Below are 24882 nucleotides of genomic sequence, written 5' to 3'. Positions count from 1 at the left end.
GGCTGGAAGTGCAAGATCCAGGTGTGGGCAGAGCCGGTGTCTCCTTGTCCTCCCTGTAGCCTCCCTCAGGTAGCTGCCCCTCTATGCGTGTCTGTGTCCTGACCTCTTCTTACAAGGGCACCAGTTCCACTGGACCAGGACCCTAGTGACCTCATCTCACCTCAATACTCCCTGTAAATCCAGTCACACCCAGAGATGCTCAGAGCTAGAACTGTAACATGGGAACTTGGGGGGATACAGTTTAGCCCGTAAAACATCCTTTGGCCATGTTTCTCTCAGAGACTTACCCCTTCCTTCGTGGCTCTCAGATCCATTGTACATTGGTGCCATCCAAGTACCAAGGGGCTAAGAGACCTGACCCCAAAGTCCAAGTCTGAGTTGGAGGTCTGGCTCCACTGTTTTAGTGCCATGACATGGAGTCGGGACAACTTAGCCCAGTAAACACCAACTAACAGGATCATAAACAACATTCACAGTCACAGGTGTTGCAGAAGTTCCCCCTGTTCATTTTGGCCACAGAAACTTTCATGTAGACTGCAAACATGTGTCTTCTGGTCATCTGCCATTTCCACGGTGGGTGAAACAGGTGCTGTCACCTGCACACAGACCCTATAGGCCGGGCTCAGTGTACATCCGGCCTCTCAGGGCCACTGTAGCTCCCTCAGCTCCTCACTCTGAGTGGCGGCCCCTCTTCCCACCCCAGACTCGCAGCAGGACTGAGGCATGCGGGAGGGTCGACAGGGCTTGGCCTCTTCAGGTTGCAGAGGGTGAGACACAGTGAGAGGAAAGGCCCAACCTCACCATCTCTTGGGAGTTGATGCAACCAGCTGTTTTCAGGAAGCTTCTCTGACAGCCCCACGTGACATGATTCTCTATCCCCTGCATCCCCAGCCAGCATGCTCTACATGATAAGCTCATGAACCCTGAGGTGCTGGCTCTACTCTCCCCTATGTTGTACCATGCTCCGGACAGGCTGAGGGCAGTGTGGACAAAATTGCAGATGCAGTGTCCCAGCCTGATGAATTTGGGCACATTACTAAGCCTCCCTGTGCCTCAGTTTCGCTATCTCTGAAATGGGAACAACACTCATACTCCCTTGTAGGGTTGAATGAGTTGTACGTCAGGACTTTACGAAAACACCCTCCATGTGGTAAGCGCTCAACAGATGTTCGCTCAAGTGCATGGCTATTTAGTATTTCACCATGTCTTCTGGGCCAGTGAATTTCTCCTTGTCACCCAAAGCTTTGCCTGGTGCCAGCATCTAGCTGGCCCTCAGCAGAGGTTTGCACAGACAAGACAAGGAGAAGAACCAGGAAAGGCAGGTTGGAGTCAGGTTATGAGATGCTCCTAAGGGACATTCAGAAGTTGGGAGTTTACCTGTAATCTCTGGTGGTGGGGTGGGGGGGATCACTAAGAATCATAACCATTCAGGTAAGGAGAGGGTAGCATTTAAATACCTAGAGCATTCCAACCATGGCGAAGCAGACAAAAAAGTAAAATAGTGCTATGTCTGCCCGTAATGCAGAAAAACACCACATCTGAGCATCTTCTGTTGTAATGGTAACAAATGTTGTCTGGGTAACCTGTCACCTGGATATTATTATAGCTGGCACACCAAATTGCAGATGCTGTAGGAAGGATGAGAAAACAGTTTCTAAAGATTCAGATCGGCGTTCGTGGGCGAGAAAGGGAAACGAGACTTGCTTCACACCCAGAGACCTTAAATCAACGCTCCCACTCGGGCAGCGCGGCCTTCCGAGTATATAAACACCTCTGCAGCCCATGCTTTTGTAATCTATATCAAAACATGTTCTTGCATTTCCAAAAAAAGATTAACAGCATGAAACACCACCAGGCGCCTACGGGGAAAAACACTTGCTTATTTGCGTAAATATTTTACTGTGGAGAGCTTTTAGCATTTAGAGCCTGCCTTTGGGGGATGCGGCGGGAGCCACCTGAGCACAGCCACCCTCCCTCACTCCCTGACTACTCCACACTCCCTTAAATGCTATGAAGCTAACGTGATGCATGTGCTCTTTAAACGCACATGGGTCTGCCCTGCCACACACATAGCCTCCTCCCACCTCCACCTGCCTACTGATGGCCTAACATTTACCTTTAGCTTATTACAGAAGGGTGTGCAAGGACTCTGCTGAGAATTAGGAGCACAAGTGAATATAATCCATGTTTGCAAATACATAATTTTGATCCACTGTTGCATTTGTCCGCCCCCAGCCCTCAAGCAGATAAGCTGTAAAGCCAACAAGCCACACAGTGCCTGGGCTGGGTGCTCCCAGGCCATTCTGCTGCTGGGCTCTCTGAACAAGTAGTGGGTGCTGGCAGGGCTGTCACCACTCACACCCACCGACGGGCTGCCGAGGGAGTCAGCAGCACCATGTCCCACTGGAGGCCTTGGCTTCGCGCCCCTGAGCATCAGGCCCTAGTGACATGCCACTGAACAGGCGACTCTCAGACTGGTGCCTTTCGCTTGCCCCAGGAAGCACACAACCTGGGAGAGGCCAGCAACCACCCAACGCATTATATGCAGCTCCCCCAAAGGGCTCTGGGTGTCTGTCTACAGTCACCCCATCTGACTGAGGCAGCTGAGACCCCCCCCCAAGGAGGCTCCCAGAAACAGCAGCATCTTAGAACCTCTTTCTGCATCTGCTGCAGCTGAAGGTTCTAGAACTTGTCTTGGGCTTGAAACACATGCCCTTTCCCGATTCTGATTTTCTAGATGCACATTGTCTTTTCCATCTTCTGGGCATGTTCAGAGACAACATAAGCTTCTCTCACACCATAGTTTCAATCTTAGCCTTGGATCACTGTGGCTTGTACTTGGTCTTGACCCTCTGAATGTCTGTATTATCATAATTCACCCATAACCTTACAAATCAGACTTCACTCGGGCCATGTTTTCCTCCTGCAATTGATTCAGCTTGTACATTCTTTCCTAACACCCAGCACAGCCTTCTGCCCTTGCATTGCTGACATCCAGCATGCTAATGTTTCTGATCTTGCTCTAACTGTAATTATATAACTAGCCTTTTCCATCGAAACCCTGTTCTTCCTCAACATTCTCTCGTTATTCTCCACAATTGCAAGAATGGGTTCTCAGCTGCTCCCTTTTGCCACTTATGTACAGGAAGAGGCTCTCTTCTACTGTGCATTGAGTCTAGGACGTGGTAAGGATGTGTCAGGTGCCAGTCTTCACATTCTCCAGGCCACAGAATGGGAACTGGAGACTATCACCCTGATTTTAAGGCAAATAAGAGGAAGGTACAAATATAACCCACAGGCTGGGGGTTTTCTCCCAGTGGCTTGTATGGGAGCTGGAGCAGAGGCAGAGATGATGAGCCAGGTTTCCTGCAGTTGCACACAGATGACACTGTGCCTTGCTGTCCCATGCGTTGCTTTGGAGTGGCTGTAGGAAGTGGGCCTTGTTGTCTTCATGCTTCGGTGGTGGAGGAGCCCAAGGAAGTCCTGCTGCAAACACGCCCCTTCCCGCCCAGTGCTAAGGGGCAGGTCCATGTGGTGGAATATTACACAGGCATTGGAACCCACGTTTCTGAAGAAAAAGAATAATGCTTTAGAGATGTGGTGAGAAGACACGAATGAAAGGCCTGCATTTGGAGTAAAATCAGTTCTGTTTCAAGTTCATATGCGTAGAAAAATGATGATCACAAACAGTCGCTAAGATTCTGACTTAACAGGGACCTCTGGGCAGTGAGGTCCAGAGTCACCTTGTGGCGGATACTCTGTGCGTGGTCAGCCCTTGGGGCCCCGGCACCCCCTACCCATGGCCAATCCCGCAGTGTCTGAGGGGCCAGCAGTGCGCTGTGCCCTAGGGTGCCCTCTGCCCTGGGGCCAGGCCTCTGGAGGAGTGACTGCCCCCATGACTGCTGGGGGCTCGAGGGATGACAGAGGGGGCCTGGCAGAACAACTGCTTCATTGCACCTTCTGTGAGCTTCCTCTGTTTCCTGGGCTCACTTCCTGAGAAAACTCTTGGCTCTGGGCTGTCTTGGAGCTGACTGGGTCCCTCAGGCAGCAACATCCACAGAACAGAAAGTATCTAGTGTGGGCAGAGCTCCCAGGGGCATCTGCCCCTGCTCAGTCGGCTCCATATTCATCTCCGGGCCGGCTTGGCCAACGATGACCCATGGCAGCCTATGGAATGGGACATTCAGAGGGTCCTGGGCCTCGTGTCACTGGCCATCCTGGCACATACTCTACCCTCCTTGGTGCTTTGGCTTCAGATGGCAGAGGGCCTCTGGCATCGCACCAGGTTGGGGCTGTCCCTCACAGGTTGTCGTGCTCGCCCCAGACCTAGCAGCGGCTCTGACTCCAGGCTCTGCTGCAGGGGAACTTGCACCCACTGCCCTGACCTTACTCCCAATGCAGGCACTGCAAGGCTCTTGCAGACAGCCCTAGATTTGCTGTCTGCTTTCCGAAACAACTCCTCGACCCCCTGGCTGTGCCTCTCGCTGTTGCTAAATGCCTTGCAGTCTCTCCCAGTCCCTCACAATCACCTCGCAAATATCCTAGAGTGATCAGTGTATTTCCCAACTGTCTCTCTTTTCTTTGAATCATCAGGATTCTACCATTTAAGAGCAGGAGGGAGCTGCAGGAAGCAGCAGGCCTCCTGGGCAGAATGGGGCTCTCACCCTGGAGACCCGGCCCTGTCCTCTGCTCACTGGCTTCCCGCCTGGCCCTCAGGAGTAAAGTGGGCCACTAATATGGGACCTATATCTTGTGCCTGAAATGCAGAGGTGCTAGTGAGTGGGGGCTAGTTGTTTTCTTTATTCGTGGTGTAGGGGTGAGAGCTTCTCCCTCTTCCCTTCTGGGTTCTACAGCTGGTCTGAGACTTAAGACAGGTGAACAGGAGAAAAACAAATTTAATTTTGTATGTACAGGAGCCCCAAAGATAAGAAGCTTGAAAGTGACCAAAACAGGCTGTTTTTAATGCCTCTGAGTCAAAGAAACAGTAAATTTGAGAAGAATTGATAAGACAAGGGGTTTGGGCTCAGGGTGGTAAATAGGGAGCTACCAAGGTTTATGGAGCCACCCAGCCCTAAACTGCCCGAGGCTGCTGGTAACGCTGCCTCTCTTCCTCCCAAATCAGCGAAGGCACCTTTTCCCCGGGGTGGGGGTGGAGGCAGAGGAGGCTCTGAGTGTCCTTCTGGCACTGGCCATTTCTTAAGTAAGTTTAATCCAAAATAATCAGTATGTAAAAATGGCATATCTGGGGACAGCCTAAGCTACTCTACTTTGGTGGCTAGAAATGAGAAGCTGAGATCACATTGGGGTTGGAAGTGAAGCCTGGCTTAGGACCTCCCAGTACTCTAGGTGTTGAGTTCGGAGTCAGAGCCTGCCGGCTACAGGTGCAAGCAGTCTTGGGCTCCAGGAGACCTGGGAAGTCTCCCCAAGACGAGCACATGCATGGCTAGGTTCCTGCCCACTACAGATGCTGAGAAAGTGTGTGCGAGCAGGTGGTTTCTGCTTCTCCTCGTTCTCTTAGATGTATAGGCACATGTTCCTGCCCCATGAAGACAAAACCTGTTCAGCTCTCCCAAACCAGAAATCCAGCATGTACACAGACAAAGCCCAAGCCCCTGAGGTCAGGTGTATGAACATTAGCCTGCTTATAGTACAAAGTTGATTTCTGTTTCTTTGAGGGGTGTTGGTATCTCTTCATCACCAGGAACGATACTCAGGTGGCTGAACTCACTGGCACCGGGTCACACCTCATTCTTGAGGTTTTAAAAATATTATGTTTGCTCGTGTTCTTATATGTGACATCTGTGTCTGCCAGTGTGGCCTCTGCCCTTGATTGCAAAGTTCAGTTTGTCTTTGCAAAGTAGCTCCTTATTTCCTTTCTCTAGTGTAGGAATATGCATGTGTTAATGACATTGGTTAGTTGCTTTTGTTCTGGGCACAGACTGACCCTCCTCCAAGCACTCAGCTGGAAGAAGGGGTCGCCACCAAGAGCCCTGGCAGACCACAGTCCTATATGAGGCTTGCTTCAGCCTCTGTGTATGAAGGGCAACCCCACTGGGGCAGCACTGCCTTGGGACAGCGGCTGGCTTCCACCCAAGCTCTGATCCATCCTGTGCACCGCTTTAAATTTGCTGAAGGGGCATCGCTATTCATCCATGGTCCCACTGCAAATCCTGATAACATAAAAATAATAACACAACTCGTAACAGCCTGAGGGGGACATACTGAGGTCAGAGATGCTTTAAGAAGATTGATTTACATAACTTTCATAGCAGCAGGTGAGTGTCAGAGATGAGTTCAGAGTTAATAGCTCAGATAACAGAGTTAGGAATGTATTCAAGAGTTAAAAGTACAGACCAGAAGAGAAATAAAAGCAATACTATAACCAATCAACAGTGTGTGACTGACGAGCCAGAGGAGAAAACACACTGACCTCACCTCCATGCCCAGGGAGGAGTCCATGGGGCTGTAGGAAGAATGAGGGATTGAGTACCTTGCCAACATCATGACCATCAGGGACAGTATGTCATGACGCTCAGGCACGAATATTAGAAGAACCACAAGCAGATGATAAGACTTGAGAAGGACCAGACATCTGACAGAGCAAACGCTGTCCCAGAGACACTGCTGGAGAGCCCAGCACAGGGCAGGATGCACGCTATGCCACCGTGTGCTCAGACAAGGATGGAGCCTCTTCATGGATGCCTTAGCACCTCTGCACGGTCTGATTCTCACCAGAAAGATGCACATTAAGCCAGCAGAGGGGATCTGGCAATCTTGGGCCTGGGAGGGAAGAGATCTCTTTAAACTACTTCCTTACACTCTTGTGTTATTTGTGAGCCATGAGAGTATAATACAATTCAAAGAGTAATGACAAAACATCGCAATATAACATTTTAATGCCTTCATTAAAAAAAAGGCAGCTTAAAGCTAGGAGTTCTCCAAGATGAATGTTAATTCCAGGACAAGAGACCCCGTTCCAGCCAGAAGGCAGCCAGCCAGAGACGGGGGCCCTAGAAGCACGGTCCCAGCCTCAGGACACTGCAGAGTGCGCAGCACACAGCAAACGAGACAGGCTTGGTGGGGCTGGGGTGTCCCTCCCACGTCTAGGTACCTGTCCCCAGCTCCTAAGGGGCTGTCTGGGTCAAGCTCCATGTCTCTCTGGGTCTCGTCCCTAGGCTGCTGCTGCCTGGTGTTCACCCCCCTGTCCCAGAGCAGTCAGACAGGCTGGGTGAGGACCTGAGGCCCTAAGGATGAAATTCCCTGGAGGCTGCATCACAGAGGATGTCCAGAGTAGCAGGCAGAGGGACTGGAGGGGAACCCTGAGTCCTGCAGCCGCAGAGACTGGTGGAGAACTACCTCTGGTCCTTTTTGTAGTCACGTTACAGAGTGAGTGTGTGTGAGTGTGCATGAGTGTGCATGAGCACTCAGCCTGTGCCGGGGCCCTGTGAACCTCCCCTCCCGTGGCGGGCCGGCGGCACCCCAATCCCCACGAAGCCCCTCCTGCTGCCCCCTCACACAGCCTCATACAGCCTCATGTCCAGTCACACAGCAGAGACTTCCTGGAGCCTGGATCGCAGCCCAGGCAGGTGCGCTTCCAAAGCATGTGCTCATCACATCACAGAAGGCTGTTCTCCCTCAGAAATACGCTCGTGTGGTGCAGGCACTTGAGATGTGTGGTCTCGAGTATCCAGCATCTGGCAAGGGGACTCTCCCTTTGTTGGAAGATTGGGGTGGATGTTTTCTCCTTGCACGAAGAGGATGACTCAGTAGAAAGTGAGACAGACATGGGGTTCCTGTCCCGGCTCTGTTGGTTACTTACCTTGTGACCTCAGGCAGACCACCTACCCTCTCTGAGCTGTAGAGCTTCATGGCCAAGGAAGGATGCATAGGCTACCTGTCCCAGCCATGGTGAGGGCTTAGAGGGGTAAGGACTGCCAGGAGGTCAGCAGGAGAGCCCCATGTGGTGGCTGCAGTGACCATGGTGCCCTCACCCTCAGGAGGCCAGGTCCCCTAGAGTCTCAGAAGATTCGGGACAAGGTTCCTGTAGCACCCAAATCCCAGGCATCCCACCTACAACTGGGTAAGGGAAAGAAAGGTGGGAGGAGAGTACAGAGAAGGATGACCTGGCTTCTCTATGCTGCTGGTCATCAGTCACTTAATGGAAAAGGACAGGCGTCTAGCAAGGACACCCTGGCCAGAGGCTGGAGGCCAGCTGGACCACCCCTGGTAGCCGGGAGACAGCTGGTTGTCCCGGCGAGAAGAGGCCATGAGAGGCAGAGTAGCATCTGTAACAGCCACTCAGGGGCCAAGCTCAGAGTCGTACAAACACCAGGCCTGTGAATGGCTGTCACCGTGGACAGGGCAGGGTGTGTTGTACCTCCAGTCTGTGTACTGATGATGGGGACCAGCAGAGGTCAGGGGTTTAATGCTGGGCGCACTCCACACCTGATCGCGTGGCCTCACATATGGCTGGCCAGGCTCCCTATGTGGCTGGACACATGACAAAGTGCAGCAGCTGGGAAGATGCCAGTAGCTCGGCACAACGGAGCCGAAGACGGTTCAAGGAGGAAGACAAAGGAGCAGGACTGTCTCACCCGGAGAAGCAGGCGGGCAGTGTGGAATTACTGAGGCCTTGTCCACCCCCAGGAGGCCAGCAAAGGCAGAGCCGGTGGAGGACAGAGTTCTGCTCTGCCGGCCTGCCCCTCCCGCCCCCTGCCCCGGGAGGTCTTTGTTTAACTTGAGCATGGTGGCTGTCATCGATGTTTGTGGATGCCACCACACCCCGCCAGTTCTGGTTTTAATCAGCGTAGGAGCACAGCTGTCTGCGCCCGCGAGGAGGCCGCGCGTGCTGGGTCCCGGGCTGGGGCTGACAGTTGGCACTGCCTCTTCAGATGCGGGCGCAGCCTGGTTGGGAGGCTCGGTCATTAATAACGTCTGATCAACCATAATCCCTTGATAATCAAGGAACTTCAGGAGCCGTTCGGAGCCGTTTGGAGCCGTGGGAGCCCCCCTGAACTGATTGCACACACCCCGCTGCCTCCTTCGCGGGAGGGGGACTGTTTGCAGGGGAGCCCCCAGCTCGGGGACCACACTGGGGCTTCCTGGGGGGTGGGTGCACAAGAGGGGCCAGCAGCAGGAAACCGAGCCACCCCAGCACCAGCTCCTGCTCCCAAGGCTGGGACCCGTGGGCAGACGGGAAGGATGACCCAGAGGAAGGGCAAGTAACCATGTGAGAAGGGCACACTTGAGGGAACATTCTAGGAGGAGGCACTGCCCTTGGCCCTGGGAGGGGAAGGGCAGGTGGTAGGAGCGGTGAGAAGGAACAGAAATGGCAGGGAGCGCTGGGCCTGCCCCTCGGGAGCGTGGCTAGTTCCCATCACGTTCTCTGGGCTCCTGCAGCCACGGGGAAGGTGAAACTGTTCCCACCCCTCGTTGGCGGGAAAGATGAAGGAGAAGGAGGGTCCTGGGGGCCCAGCGCTCAGAGGCTCCGTCTGTCACCGCGGCTCTGCCGTCCATCCCAGATGCTGGCTGAGAAGGAAGGAAGTAGGAGAAACAAAGCAGAGTGATGGTGGGGGTGGCGGGGATGTGGGATCTGTGCTGGGGGCCGGGGACGTGGCTGATGCATGGCCCTCCTGCGCCCCGCAGGGTACCAGATCGCCTACCGCCTGGCCAGCAGCAGCCCCAACACATTCACCACGGTGGAGGTGGGCGCCACGGTGAGGCAGTTCACGGCCACCGAGCTGGCCCCGGAGTCGGCGTACGTCTTCAGGCTGTCGGCCAAGACGAGGCAGGGCTGGGGGGAGCCGCTGGAGGCCACCGTCATCACCACTGAGAAGAGAGGTAAGACCCCAGGCCTAAGTCCGCTGTCATGGTGCTACAGGGAGGAGAGTGGGCCTGAGTGGGAGCCTGGAGGTTGCTGGGTCAGGCCCTGGGTGGCCACACCTGCAGCCGGGCACATTACCATGTCTACACAACCCAGCATCTACCAGACAGGCAAGAACATCCCAGGTTTAAAGATGGAGACGCGGCTCAGAGAGGTTGTGTGACTGGCCCAGGGTTGCTCCGAGTCACCGTGCTTAAGGGCAGCTGCCTGAAGCCAGGCACTTGATCTCTGATGTTCAAAACCACGTGCCCAGCTGAGCGGATGCCTCAATAAACATAGTTTGTACTGAGCAGCCCTAGGGAGTTCTGTCCTCATGGACGCCTCTTCTGTTCCAAGCCCTGGCGAGGTACATTGGCTTGGTACCTCTTCACCAAAGCCTGAGGAAGAAAGCGCTGTGAGCCCAATTCTATGGAAGAGAAAGGGGAGCCCGGACAGATTGGTCATTTGCCCAGGACACAGCTGTGAGGCAGTGATGAGGACACCCTCCATAGACCCCCAGGCCACTTCTTCCCGCAGAAATCTGCTGCGGGTTCCCATTTCAGTGAGCCCCTGACATGCCCTGGAGCCTCGCTCTGCACTCTGTCTTGGCAGGCTCCCTCTCCAGGCCCACTGCTACAAGGCCTTGGGGGCCTTGGGGGCCTCGTACGCAAGCAGCTCTGGCTGCCACTGCAGGTTCTGAGGTCAGGGCCAACCCCAGCAGTCTCAGGAAAGAGTAGGACAGGAAGGCGCTTGCACACATGGGTATGTTCAGAGAGATGACCTACCCTACCTCCCATCTAGGAGTCCCCAAGCACCAGGCTCTGGAGCTGTGTGACCCTAGGCAAGGCCCTTCCCTTCTCTGCCCTGACCACCACCTGGTGACCTCTTAGCAAGCACTTGGGTCAGCGCAGGGCCTCCGAGGGCCAGGATGACCATCAGACCTCCAGCCCAGAGCTGGTGCGATGTCCATGCTCAGAGTAGGAGCCAGTATCACTGCTGCCTGCATCATCACTTTATGACAAGATCTAGAGCAGTCTATCTAAGGGACACATGAGCTGACCCCAGGGTGCCTGAATAACAATCTGAAAGGCCAATCCAAAATCTACAAAAGGTAGAAGGCAAAGGAGGCTGGCGTGCACTGAGCCCTCACCACATTCTGGTACCTTCCAGGCATTGCAGCCCACTCCTCTGTCTAATTCCCACACAAGCAGGTCAAATGGGTGGGGAAACTGATGCCCTACAAGGTGCAAAAGCCTGCTGAGGTCCAGCTCAGTGGCCACACTGGGTGGAATGTCTGGCTGCCCAGGAATGGGCTGCTTGGCCCAGGCACACGGCTGACCCTCCTGATGGCCAACGGGGGGGACGCTGTCATCACCTATCTGTGGCTTCGAATCTTCCAAGGACTCCATGCCTTCCAGGGGAAGGCCAAACCCTTCAGCCTGCTGTGAGTCCCCAAACCCCAAACCTCTGAGCCCCAGGTGGCGGAGGAGGACAATGCCCACCCCGGAGCTGCCCAGCGGCACCAAACGCGTAGCCCTTCTTCCGTTGGCTACCGTTACCTCTGTTGTTAACTGGAGGATGGAAGGCTTGGAGTCACCAGAGATGCCAAAGCGTGAAGCAGATGGGGAGACAGCCATGCACACTCGGGCCCCTGACCATCAACACACAATGCTGTCTGGCCCATGGTCCCAGCACAGGGGCCCTGGACAGAGGACACTGGTGCCGGGACTACCCCCTCCTGCAGTGGTGGCCAGGGTCCTCGGGCTCCTCCTTGTCCGGGACGTGGTCGGGGTCAGCAGCCAGGGCTGAGGGAGCAGCTAGGGCCCTGAGTGCCTCTCCCAAAGACTCTTGCCTTCTTCCTCAATGGTGATGAAGCCCATAGGGAAATCTAGCACTTTCTGAGGCACTGGGACAAGACACAGGTTTGCTAAAGATTTGATGTGACTTAAATCCAAGTGGAAGCATTAACAACAAGTGCCCTCCAAGAGGCACCCTGGTCCACAGCAGGGCTGCTGCTGCTGGGGCTAGGGGACACATGCCCACACCCAGCCCACGCCCTGACCACCTGTTCCACCTGCCTTGGGCCCATAGAGTTTAGGGGATTTGGGCCAGGGCTTGCAGACCACCCCCAGCAGGACTTCCCCAATTGCCACGATGCCCAGGAGCGTGGTCCTCGCAGCTGGCAAGGGGCCGCAGGGCTGTCTGTCACACGGGCCGAGGAGGGACAGGGCAGCCCAAGCATGTGTTCCCAGAGGAGCGCCGACCACAGAAGGTGGAAAAGCTCCTCCCGCCCCTCACTGCAGGCTGGCAACCAGTTGCTGCTTTATTACCCACCACACATTTTCAACAGGATCGATAATCTTCATGATAAACAATTAAACAATTATTCCTCCCTCTGTGGAGTTTCCCTCTTGAAATCGATGGGGTGAGGAGACGCACCACAGTAACGATCCATGCTCAGGGGCCTGGTCCCAGACTCCTGCGCTCCCAGTCACCAGCGCTGTAGGCACAGAGCAGTGGCGACAGCCCCTGGAGGAGCTGAGCAGGACACTGTGGTTGTTCAGGCTCCAGTTGGCTTCTGGGGAGAGGAAGTCAGTCTGACAGATGCGCTGAGCCTGTGATCAGAGGGAAAGTCCGCAGGAGAGCCCAGGTGTCCTCAGTGACGCCCGCAGGGACGTGTGGCCGTCCAGGAGCATGTGTGGGCTCACCCTCTTGTCTGTCTGTCTGTCTCTGCAAGAGCAGCACTCGGGGAGCAAGCCAGAGCGTCCAGTCCAATCCAAGCTGGGTGGGTCCAGGGTGAGCAGTGAGAGAGCTGCAGGTGCCCGGGCATCGTCTCCGTATGGTCTGAGCTCGTGCGCAGCTGGCAGTCCCCATGCTGGATCTCATGTGGAGCAGCAGCCCCTCACCTGTCCCTGGTCTGTTCTCTTCTGGTTGCAGAGCGACCGGCACCCCCCCGGGAGCTCCTGGTGCCCCAGGCAGAAGTGACTGCGCGCAGCCTCCGGCTCCAGTGGGTCCCGGGCAGCGACGGGGCCTCCCCCATTCGCTACTTCACGGTGCAGGTGCGAGAGCTGCCCCGCGGAGAGTGGCAGACCTACTCCTCGTCCATCAGCCACGAGGCCACAGCCTGCGCTGTCGAAAGGTACCCAGAGCCAGGCGGACGTGCCCCGGGGAATGGGCCCTGCCGCTCCTGCCCAGGACTGGGAAGGCTGACCGCTCACGTCTCTCTAGTGCCAGGGACCAGGATTGCCACATCCTGGAGCCTGCTCAGGCCCCTCCCCCGGGTCTGTCCTTCCAGGCATGCCCTGGACAGGCGGCTTGCACACTCCGGGTCCCAGGGATGGATGAGGCACAGATGACAGGGACAGTGAGCCTGGACATGTAGGCTCCATCACCCTATCCCCTAAGAGGCGGATGTGGAGGAGGGGAGGTGTGGGGAAGGGGTGTCACGGGCTGAGAGGGTTGCACCTTCTCTTGTGCTCTCTCTTTTAGTCAACAAGGCAGATAATTCCCCCTCCTGCTGTCATCCACTATGATGGCCGATCAGGGACATGGGAGGGGCATCCCCACTGCACCATGAGAACCCAGCATTTATCCAGTTACTGAGTGAGCCACCAGGCAAAGGCAGAGGGGAGTGATGCTGACCACCACAGCTGAGCTCTTGGCACCCACGGTCTTATTTAGGCCCCTTCTCATTCCCCACCCCGCTCTACAGTGAAGGACAAGGGCACCCCCTTGTATGGTAGGAGACTAGGGCACCCCCCTCTGCAGTGAGGGATGAGGGCACCCCCTCTACGGTGAGGGAAGAAGACAACCTCCTTTACAGTGAGGGATGAGGACACCACATCTACAGTGGGACACCAGAGCACCCCCTCTATAGTTAGAGATCAGGGCACTGCCGTTTATGCTGGGGGACGAGGGCACCCCCTCTACAGTGGGAGACCAGGGCAACCCCTCTATGCTGGGGGACAAGGGCACCCCCTCTACAGTGAGGGACCAGGGCACCCCCTCTATGGTGGGAGTCTATAGCAACCTCCACTATAGTTAGAGACTAGGACACCACCCTCAATGCTGGGGGATGAGGGTACCCCCCTCTACAATGGGAGACCAGGCACCTCCTCTATGCTGGGGGACAAGGGCTAAATAACCATCTAGGTGAGAGTTCTCAGAAGTGACCTCAGGCCCTGCATCCCTCCCTGGGGGGCCCGGGCTGTGCAGGTTCACAGCACCTGCAGAAGCCCCCTGGGTCTGAACGGTGGGCAGGCCTGTCCATGAAGCTGGCAGGGCGTCTTCCCTGTCCTCCTTCTCTGGCCCTGACATGGGTCACTTTCCATGAAGCTCACATCAGGCTGTGAGGGGGCCACTGAGGAGTGAGTCCCACTGGCTCCGAGGGTTCCAGGACCCTGGCCAGTAGCTCCCATGGGGAGGGTGGAGGAGGCCAAGACCCCATTTCTCAGGCTGCCAGCGTTCCTCTCACCTTTCAGACAGAACACATACTCATTGCCCCCCAACCTGGGCACCGTGCTGGGAAATCTCACACACGTTTCTCATTGACCCTGCATGATGGCCCAGTGGGGGACATCATCATCCCCATTCTGCAGAGGAGAGCTGAGGGTCAGAAGGGTCACACTCACTGCAGCCCCAGCATCTCCTGACCCTCCTCCTTTGCAAGGCTCTGCTTCTGCACTCTGCTGAACCTGAGCAGAAGGGGGGTTGTGGAGCAGCTGGGGCGGCAGGGGGTCAGGGGGCTCCTGCAGCAGCCTGCATCCTCAGGCATCCCCACTCCCACCCTGGGCACAGTTCAGGCTGTGAGGGAGGGGTGAGGGCTGGCTGATGCATGGCTCTGTCACTGCGTCTGACACACGGCAACAGCAAGGTTTATAGAGAAAAGGAGCTCCGCGTAAGCATGTGACTGAGGTGACGCGTGATGCACAGGTGGGTTGTCACACTGGGGCATCATGGGAAGGGAGACTATCCAGGCTCAGGTTGGTTTCCAGCCACCTGCCATGTGGTGGTCTTAGGCAGCTCCTTGGCACTCACCTTCGGGGTTGTGGCACCATTTGGAGGCCGTGTGGTGCCTGGTGGCACCAGGCCCAGGACGTGGCGGCCCCCCTACACTGCCCACCCGGGAGGCACGGCTACGTGTCCAGCGTTCACCTTCATAGCACATCCACGGGTGGGGCAGCCCCAAGCAGATCGCTTGGATCTCCCAGCATCTCCATCGCGGCTCCCGGACCTAATGCCCAGGTTGTGCCTTCAGAGAGGGTGACAGTCCAAGAAGGAAGGCAGCTCATCAGCTTACAGCTCCAGCTGCTCGGGGCCCAAATCTGCTCGGTGCACAGTGACCCCCTCCATCACGGCTCCTCTGAGTGGAGGGCGAAAGGTCCCAAGCACAGGTACTCTTTCCAGCAGGGCTGGAGGCACCGTCTGGCTCCCCACTAGAAGGGGCCACAGTAGCTCAGATGTGTGTGGTGGTGAGGGAGTTGACCTTTAGAAAACTGGTTACAGTTACATCTTTTATTTCACTCTTCACCGGAGGAGAAGAGGACTGGATGCTCACCTCTGTGACCTGGTCTGGGAACTCAGGGCATTAAAGCTCCCACGGGCTCTTCCCACCGTGGTTACTGTGATTGTCACTATCATTACCGCTGCCACCCCAATGCTAGACAGCCTCTCCTCTTAAGCAGTTTCTGCGTGCTGCCCTATACGTTGTCGGCAGCAGGCCTGCAGACACACAGACCTTGCACACGAGGAGGTAGAGGTGTAGTCCTGAGCGTGCTCCCCCAGGTGGCAGCCAGAGGCCCTCAGGGTCCCCAGCTCTGGGGACATTTGCTTGGCCCATAGCCCAAAGCCTCACAGCCACAGACCACCCAGCTAACTTACACACTGTGGCTGGTGAAGAATCGGTTGCTGTCACCTAGGCAGCAAGCCCTCACCACCTGTCTGCCCATCAGTGGCCGTGGGGCCGCGGAAAGTCCATGTTAGCTTGTGAAGCCTCATTCCCTCTTCTGTGGAAGACAGAGATGGAGGGGTGACCCTGTTGGTCCTCTCAGCTCTGTGAGCCCAAGGTTTGCCTCCATTACTGATGGCAGTGACCCAGCTGCCATCTCAGAAGGCAATCCCAAGTAGTCCCACTCTGCCCGCTCAGATCCTACCAGCATCCCACTCCCCCTCTGAATGACAGCCACACAACCTGGGAGACCCAGCTCTCAGCCCCTTGCACCACCCCCTCCAGAGCCCTGAGTTCCCCCAGGAGGCCCTGAGGGTCGGGTGGCATGGCCAAGAGTGACCAGATGGCTTCATAAACCACACTCCGTTGCACTGGGTGCGTAGCTTCATCAGAATGTGCTTAGGGATAAAAAAAAATAGCATCACTCCTTTGTGTAACCATCTGAAAGAAAGGAGAAAAACAAAATCCAGTGGCCTTTTCTATCCTGGGGCCTCCTAAAAGCAAACAGACCAATGGAGTGCAGGGGACTTCACATTGGAAAGGAGGGGCCCATGCTCCCGGCAGACGTTTGATTTGGTGTGGGAGAAGCTGTGGTGGGGCCCCTCCAGGGCCCCCTCTGGCCGCCAGCAGGAACACATCACGTTCCAGGAAAGCAGAGCTTTGCACATTGCCACGACATGACCTCCTTCCCATTCCCATAGCCGCAGAGCTGCTCTCTCCTTCTTTTTCTCTATGTGTTTTTTTTTTTCACGATTTACTTTTGCCAGTTTCATGAAGTCTGCTAATGACCAGAAAGCATGAAAGTTTAAACAAAAGTTCAAAGCAAAAAGTTTAACAATCTGCATCGAGCGGCTGTCCCCACATCTAGTGGGTGTGGGGACAGGAGGGGAGGCGCCGGGTTGAGGGACAGCAGGGCAGCATCCGTTCCTAGTGGGAATGCAGTACAGTTGAGAAGGAGGTGGCCCGTGAGCCCAGAGCCACATGGACATTCTGGGTGTCACTAGGATGGCAACAACGGCAGTGTGAGCTCAGGCGATGGTCCTGTACCCACTGATAGCAGGTCCTGCTGTTCCTCTGAGCATCCCCGGGGGACACTATGAACGCAACCACGGGGGCAGAAGGGGATTACATGTGGAACAAGAGGGATTCCATTCAAGCCAGGATGCTGGCCCCGTCTCCATTGGGAGACGGCCAGTTCTTTCTTTTCTTCTTCTGTGTCATCTTTAAAAATGAAGTCATGTGAAAAGCAGGTAAATTTGGCCAAGGATATTATGCATGGTTCTATATTCATTGCTCTTTGTGATGCAAATCTTGAGTTCTTAATAGATCTTTTCAGTACCTTAAAGGTGAATAAATCAATACATAAAGGCAGTGGTAGGTAGCTTCCAAAATGATCTGGACTCCTGCTTTATTATTATAACCAAACCAGGCGAATGAATCTAGGCAGCTCCTTCTGTTTATGAGACTCTGCCTCTGGCTCCATGGGAGGCACAGGGACTGGAAGCCGCATCCACACCACCCCCAGCCAAGTACTTTGGCCATGGAGCTAAACACAGGCAAGAGGGTAGCGATGGCACACAGGTCAAGCACGAGCTTGCTTTCTAATTGTGCTTCCTTCCTGCGAGCTTGGACAGTGAGGTGCCATGCCACCCAAATCTGTTCATTTCCTCAGTTTGGGATGGCTAGAATTTAGATAAAGGTGTTACTTCAAATGTTTACCTAAATCCAGCCGGTGTCCAAGTTCAGAAGGCAGAAAATTGGCAGGCAAGGGATGCTAGGTGCAAAGAGGCCAAGGGAGTCTGCACATGGCAGGTGTGTCTGGGGACAGTGAGGTTGCCACGGGCAGGGGACAGGGGAAAGCCTTTGGGAACGTGAGAAAGAAGAGATGATGCTTAGGAATTGCTCACTGTGTGCCTAGATCCACCATGCTCCATAAGAAGGTCATGTCATGTGACTGTCACAGCAGCTCTGGGATCCTCAGAGAAGGTCACTGACTGGCCCAGGCTGGGGGGTGGCAGGACCAGACTCTGAATTCTGGTTGGGCTGACCCTGAGGTAGGCCTGAGCAAGTGAATAGGGAGCTTACAGGTGTTGAAGGGTGTTGAGGGAGGGCGTCCAGGATGATTTGTGCCTTTCCTCAGGGGTCATCAGCCCTGAAGTGCTGCTCTGCTCCAGGGGGGAGCATGACAGGAGCACGGGTGGGGGGGTAGTAGACCAGTGGTCCGAAGGCCCAGCTATGCAGGGATGAGGAGGAGGGGCAGGATGAGCTTGCAGGGCATGCAAGCTGTTGTCACTTCTCATCGGGCTCCCTTCACAGCTGCTGAGTCTCTCTGGGCCTGTTTTTAGGGCACCTGGCAGGCTTCTTATCCAGAGGCGAGGGTAAGCCCCTGCACCTGAGCCCCTGGTATGCCCTGCGGCTCCCCAGAAGGCCAATGGTTCTGTGAATGGCACAAGCCCAGGAAACAGGCCCAACGCTGGGAACCTGCTTCCTGCTCTCCGGCACTCTCCCCTTGACCTCAGACCAGGCTGACTCTTCCAGCCACCTGACAGGCATGTGCTGCACCCCTGCTCTGTGCCCCAGGTGGGAAAGGAGGGCTCAGCACCAGCCTCAGACTCCGAGAGCTTTCGACAACAGTGAGGTACTAAACACGAAGGATCAGTGACAGGGCTGACACATGTCCTGAATGTCATATGCTAAATGAACGTGAGCACTAAATACAAGGACAAGGGTCACACAAAGCAATAAATGAGGCCACCTCTGTCCCTGTCTCTGTGGGAAACGCAGACAATTGTCAAGGTGGGGTTGGTGAAGGATTGGACAGGCCTAGAGGATGGCGTGCAGGGACAGGCTCTTCCTGGAGCCACTCGAGCTACTGTCAGAGGGTCCTGATGAGGAGGACAGGCAGGATTCAGTGATTACGCAGTGGGTGCCAGAGCTTCTTCCTAGTGCTTCTCCTAAATGCAACGTCGGCGCTCCAGTCAGCCCAGGTGAGGAGCCTGTGGCACACCGACCCACCGAGGTTATGTGGGGGTTAGTGTGTAGGCAGTTTGGCTCCGGAGTGCACGCTCCTGGCAACCGCCCTGCACTGCCTTCTAATCCGAGGAGAAGAAACTAATGCAAATGTGGGGCCTCTGGTGGGTGAGGCAGGAACCAAAGAAGAAAACCATGTGGTTGTCACCAGAATTAGATAAAGTAGCTCCTAGGAAGCCAGGAACAGATGGAAAGTTATTTGTCTTAATAAAGGATATCTCCCCTGGAAACTGGGTATAAAGATCATTCTTAAGGGTGGAACTTTGGAAGCACCCAGGACAGCCAGGGCCAAAGCAAGGTCGCCCGGCACTGCTTCTCTCTAGCTGGGCGGTGGGGGCACAGAGAGGCCAGGAGACAGGCCTGCGGTCGCAGACCAGCCACAGCTGGGCAAGCTGGCGGGGCAGAGGGCTTGAGGGAAGAGCATCCTTTGAGATGCTGGCCGACAGAGAATCCCGTAATCCTGTCTTAAGCAGGAGGGTGTACAGAAACAGAATTAGAGGAAGATACGTCCAAAGATGGTTATTATCATTGCTTAAAAATGTAGAATCTTTCCTCCTGGCAAAGTATTACCCAGATCCACTTGCAAACCAAATGGAAGTGGGCTGCTCTTGGCTCATGCAGGGGAGTTGGGGACCCCCTGGTCTCCTAAAGGGCTCCTCAGAGCCTCCGGGGTTGAAACCCATGAGATTGCAGATTGGTCTGGAAGGGAGGACAGGGGACCTGCTTAGAGGCGGCAAGGCCTTTATCTACTGTAGCTGAGGAAGCCGGCAGTGTGGACCTGAGGGACGGGGAGGCGGAGTGCAGACCGCTCCTGCTTTCCTGGTCTGGGAGATGGACACAGGGGCTGGGCCTGGCCCGAAACAGAGCTGCTGCCAGCGGGGCAAGGGCGGGAGGTCTCCTCATCTGCTCTCTCAGAAGTAATGGCAAGGACAGCCAGGGGCAGGCCAGCCAGGGACCCGAGGAGGACGGGAGCGTCATCTGCTTAGAAGTTTGTCCAGAGTCTGTGTGGTACAGAGTTCAGCACAGGACAGTGGCTGGAGGGAGGGAGGGAGGGAGGGAGGGAGGGAGGGAGGGAGGGAGGAATGGAGGGAGGTGGGCCTAAGTGGTGGTGCGCCCGGAGCATTACTGCCCCTTAAGTCCCCGTCAGCAGGCAAGTGGGCGCATTTCCCCCCATGGACAGTTGACATTACCTCGGTCTTGGGTACAGTGGAGGGACGGCCTCAGGGCAAGATCCTCTTCCCATCCTGGCCAAGCCATGGCTGGTCCTCTGGCAGAGGGCAAGGGACTTCATGCGACCAAGCCTCTGTTTTCTCATCCCTGCAATAGGAATCACAATGAGTCTCCCCCAAGAGCTGCTGGGCGCCTAACTGGGCACTGCCTGGCCAGGGCTTGGCGCCGTGTCCCGCCTGGCAAATGGTGGGGACGCGGGGCAGGGGGGCAGGCCTTGGAGCCAGGCGGCCGGCCGGTGCGGACCTCCACAAAGGAGTGCTTGTGGGTGAGCAAGGAAGTGGTTAGGCGCCCTCGTTTCACGCCCTGAATCCCTGAGGGCTGCAGTAATTAGCTCCTCCTGAGAAATTCTCACGTCCCTCAGAGAGCGGTGATTTGCCTTGCAGGAGGGGCTCTAATTACAGGAGGAGCCCGAAGTACAGCCGCCACCCCGGGCTGGGAAGTTCCACGCTGCCCTCCGTCTGGAAACCCCGCTGTCCCCGGGGGCCCGCTCAGAAGACAGTGCTGACTGCTGAGGGCCCCCCTGGGCAGCGCTGGTTGAGGGGCCCTGAGCACACCTCCTCCCGGCTGCCCGCTCACTGTGGCTGGAGCTTGGGGCGGGACAGAGGGAAAGGGCTCAGGCACTCATGGCTCCTCTGTGTTTCAGGCTGAGGCCCTTCACTTCCTACAAGCTGCGCCTGAAAGCCACCAATGATATTGGGGACAGTGACTTCAGTGCCGAGACGGACGCAGTCACCACGCTGCAGGATGGTGAGCCAGCTGGGACCCAAGCGGGTGTGCGGATACTGGCCCCTTCCCAGCTGCCGCCTTGGGACCCGGAGACTTGGGCTCCCAAGGAGAGAGGCCCCGCTTTCATCCCAAGCCAGGAAGGGGTCACCCAAGGGGGATCAGGCAATGGCTGGCGAGCATAGAATTCAATTAGCAGCAGACAGCTCGGGGCACCCCGTTACAGCCTGTGGCTGTGAAGCCAACTTCAAGGGCTTCCCAAATGGAATGGAGGTTTCTTTGATTGGCTTCCAATCCCCTACGATCCATTAGCATCCTAGAAATTGAATAATTTATAGGGTCATTAAAAATAAATGTGTAAGGGTAGCTGGGTTTTGAGAGGTTTCCCCATTTTTCCTTATTCACAAACGACTCTGCAGCTTTACCATTTGACAGAAGCACAGGTAAGTGATGGAGGTGAGGTCCCCTGAAAGCTCCAGGTGGTTTTTACCCACTGTCTCCCACCTCAGAGGAGCAGGCCTGAAGATCCCTGGTGAATTTGGGTGCTGATCCTGCCAGGCCCTAGCACCAGGAGCCAGCGGCATCCAACACGCCCAGTGGTAGGCCCAACTTTTAGGGCAGGAGGATTGCTCTTGCTTAACAGATGCCGGGGCTTGGATTCCAGGCTGTGAGCCTCAGCCCTCACCACCCGACAGCACTGAGTACCAATTCCCCAAGTTTCCATCTTCCTCTTTTATAGCCTGGGAGCATGGCCTCAACAACATGAGGCCTCAGGTGAGCGAGGAACCAGCCGATGAGGATGCGGAAGCCCTTCCAGCAGCTTCTTGGCCTCGAGCAGAGATTCCTCTGCTGCACAGCCAGGGCACCTGCCGCTTGGACAGGCCCCTCGAGAAACCATGGTTGTCTTTGTGGCTCATATTTTAATCTTACATTTAACACAGCTGAGGTTCTATTTGGAAGTAAGCACTAATTCTTAGAAGAAAGAAGCAAACACAACAAGCTAATTTTGTTGGCGAGTCACTGAGGAAATGGCAAGCCAGTGAGCAGGACACCACAGACTCCCTTTGCCCTTACAGAGCCCCCTCAGAACTGGCCTGTTTTGAAAAAAACATCCAAGGACCACTCCAGGCTCCCAAAGCCCTGTCTTAATCCTTTGATATTTAAATCATTTCTTTTGATGAACCTATGCTGTTATCTCCCTCTTCTGAGATTTGCAATTTCTCTTTGCAGTTGACTGCATTGTGTCTGCACTGTATTGTCTCCAGAATCACAGATTCAATGAGACTGGCAGACTGCAGGGCTCCGGGAGCTCTGGGCTGGGGGGACAGGATGGAGGGCTTTCAATGGATGGATGGTCTGCTGATAAACATTTTCCTATCATGGTGGTTGGAATATTGAGACCCCTCCCCATAATTGTCATCCTGCGTGATACTCTGTGGACTTCAGACAGACGAGTGGGAGGCCAGGGTGCATTAGGTAGAGGCTCCCCAAAAGGCAGGATGGAGGGCTGGAGGTGCGGCTGATGCAGGTGTCTCCCAGAGGCCAGGTGCCCTGGCAGGTGCAGAAGAGACTCACAGTGCGGGTGCCTGAGAGACCAAGTTTCAGGTAGTCGAGTGCGGAGGGCGTGGGAAGAGCAGCTTTGGTCTCGGCACCCACTGACTATTGGAGTCTCAGGACCTTACAGCAGGCAGCCACAGAAAGGCCAAGCCAGTATGCTGAGCCAGGACCACACAGGTTCAGTGGGAGCAGTGGTAGGGAGGGGGTGTCAGAGAGGTCCACTGGACGAGATGCACGGATGGCTGCAGGATTGCAGTTTCCAGCCTGCAGGGTATATCCACGGGCAGAGCCAAACTGACCTTATCCCTCCAGAGAGCAGAGTAGAGCCTCCACCGATGCCCAAGCTCAGCAAGCGTCCCCCAACCCCCAGCAGTCAGCTTCCCTCCATGGCAGTCACGTCCAGAGTATGAAGCCAGAGCACTCTGGCCTGGCTTGATCCTTTGTCCTGCTCAGAGCCTCTCTGAACTACGTTCCTCAAAAACATGATGCCTCTCCTGGAGAGAGGGATGTGGGCCGCTGAGAAGCTATGCGACAGCAGGGGGCTCCCTAGGCAGGGTCCCCAGGGAGGAGAGCCAAGCACCTTTGTGTGTCTCTGTGTGGGTCTGCCAGGGGGTGCAGTCGGGTTTGAAGGGGGTGAAGGCAGGGCATTATGTTGTCACCTTCCCCAGGATCAGGTCCCTTCCACCCAGGTGGGCATAGGCTCTGCAGGTGGACAAGGGCATTCATGGAAGGGAGAAGGAGGGAGGGAGGCGGGGATGTTGGTGCTGGCCTCCCGAGTCCCCCTCCCCTGCCAGGCCTGGGCCCTGCCTCCTTGCCAGAACAGAAAGAGAGCTGGCTCCAGAACAGCGGGCAAGTACAAGCAGACCCAGCTAATCCTCGCTTTCTTCTTTTTCGGGTTCCAGTTCCGGGAGAGCCTCCAAGCTTCATCTCTGTGACGCCGCACACCACCTCCTCTGTCCTGATCCAGTGGCGGGTAAGGGCCCGGGAAGGGCAGGGTGTTCCCTAAACCAGCGTCGGAGGCTGGAACCTGACCACGGGCTGACCCCCACCGTCGGAGTGTTGGTGGCAAGTCAGAGGAAACAGTGTGGCCCACAGACCCACAGGGAGGGGGCCCCACACCATGGGAAGGAGCTTGAGCACAGCCCACCAGGGAGGGCCAGCAGGACAGCAGGGCTGGTGCAGAGCATCCAGGCTTCTGGGAAAGGGTGGCCCAGCGAGGCTTCCACAGCACAGGCAAAACCTGGGTGGTGTCCTGCAGGGCTGGGAAACCACAGCTGGTGGAGTTATCTTCTCTACAGGAATCATTCACAACCAGACAAAATGCCCATGGAGTTACGTGTGTCCTCCCTACGTCCCAGGTGTTAATCCTCAGTGAACAGTCAAATCAAGGCACATTATCCTAGACCAGCAAGTAATCTTGGTGGGCCGTGAATAGCACATAGGATATGATGTCGAAAGGATACTCTACCCTCTGTTTGCCTTATTTCTGATTTGGGTACTTTTGCCAACAGCAGTGTGCATTGAAGACAAAAATAACAGGGGAGAACTGCCCTGTCCCAGGGCAAGCCCAGAGGGTGCTCATCGCGTCTGTGGGAGGGGGCTCAGCCAGGTGGGGGTGTCGGGTTCAGGAGCCAGGCTGGAGCCAGGTTAGATAGGCACGGCACACCAACAGGCAGGGCCAAGGGCAGTGATGAGAATGTCGTGGGAGCTCTGGCCAAGAAGGGGAGTTCCTGAGGCCAGAATGGGGTGGCCATCCTGGGGAGGGGGAGCACAGCACCTAGAGCTGGGGGACCATGGGGTAGGGAAGTGGGAGCAGGTGCCATGGTCTGTGTTCATGGCCACAGTGAGGTGAGGTCTGCCTAGGAGTGACCACGGCAGGCTGGCAGTCCACAGAGGGGTCTGTGCGGCTGGGCTTCTCCCTCCAGGTTAATGAGATTGTCTAGGAGAGTGCCAGCATCACACAGAGACCAAGCAGGAGAGAGGGGACAGTTTGAGGGTCAGGAGACGTAGGGGCCCAGGTGATGCTGGAACCAAGTGCAAACTGTGGTCTGGACATGGCCTTGGAGAGGCAGAGGCCGTGCTTTGCTGGAAACAGAGGCTGGCAAGAGGGGAGGGCTGGCAGGACTTCCCTTGGAAAGGGAGGGGCCAAACAGCATGGGTGGGCCTATGGGCGCCCTCAGGGAGCCTGTCTTCCACGGGCCTTGTTGGCTGAGACAGAGCATGCTAGAGACCCCTCCAAGTGAGAGTTGGTGCCCAGCAAGGAGCAAAGGGGAGAGCAGTGCCAAGTCAGGAGCACCCCCTGGCTGCCTGGGGCTGCTAACAGGTAGGAAGTCAGGGCAGGAAGACCAGGCGTTGGAGAGCCTACGCCAGCCGTGAGGAGGCTTCCTGAACTCTCAGGTGGTGGCTCCTAACTACTGAAGGTTCCCGCTGCCTCCCCCTATGTGGCAACTCAGTGGCATCAGTAGATATTAGTTCCACTCATGTGCAGTTTGACCAGGAGTGAGGAGCGCAGGTGGAAGTTCCATGCAGTTCA

At 55.9% G+C, this 24882-nt stretch overlaps 1 protein-coding gene and 1 long non-coding RNA gene across 13 annotated transcripts in view; one reads left to right on the top strand and one right to left on the bottom strand.

Annotated features, from left to right (window-relative positions):
* Positions 1–24882, top strand: part of SDK1 (sidekick cell adhesion molecule 1) — a 537600-nt gene that overhangs the window by 438288 nt on the left and 74430 nt on the right. For all 12 annotated transcript variants that reach the window (XM_038539586.1, XM_038539587.1, XM_038539590.1 and 9 more), the window contains 4 exons: positions 9646–9840; positions 12800–13001; positions 20713–20816; positions 23252–23322. In XM_038539586.1, coding sequence (XP_038395514.1) covers positions 9646–9840; positions 12800–13001; positions 20713–20816; positions 23252–23322 — 572 coding nt within the window. The remainder of the gene's footprint in view (positions 1–9645; positions 9841–12799; positions 13002–20712; positions 20817–23251; positions 23323–24882) is intronic.
* Positions 12198–24821, bottom strand: LOC111096233. Its single transcript, XR_005360667.1, has 3 exons — positions 21218–24821; positions 20030–20156; positions 12198–17148 (listed from the first exon to the last, which is right to left on the bottom strand). It is a non-coding gene; the product is annotated as an uncharacterized LOC111096233 (long non-coding RNA).

Source organism: Canis lupus, chromosome 6 (assembly GCF_011100685.1).
Source record: "Canis lupus familiaris isolate Mischka breed German Shepherd chromosome 6, alternate assembly UU_Cfam_GSD_1.0, whole genome shotgun sequence".
NCBI lineage: Eukaryota > Metazoa > Chordata > Mammalia > Carnivora > Canidae > Canis > Canis lupus.
The sequence above is the reverse complement of the archived record's forward strand: the minus strand, read 5'-3'. Positions and strand labels throughout refer to the sequence as shown.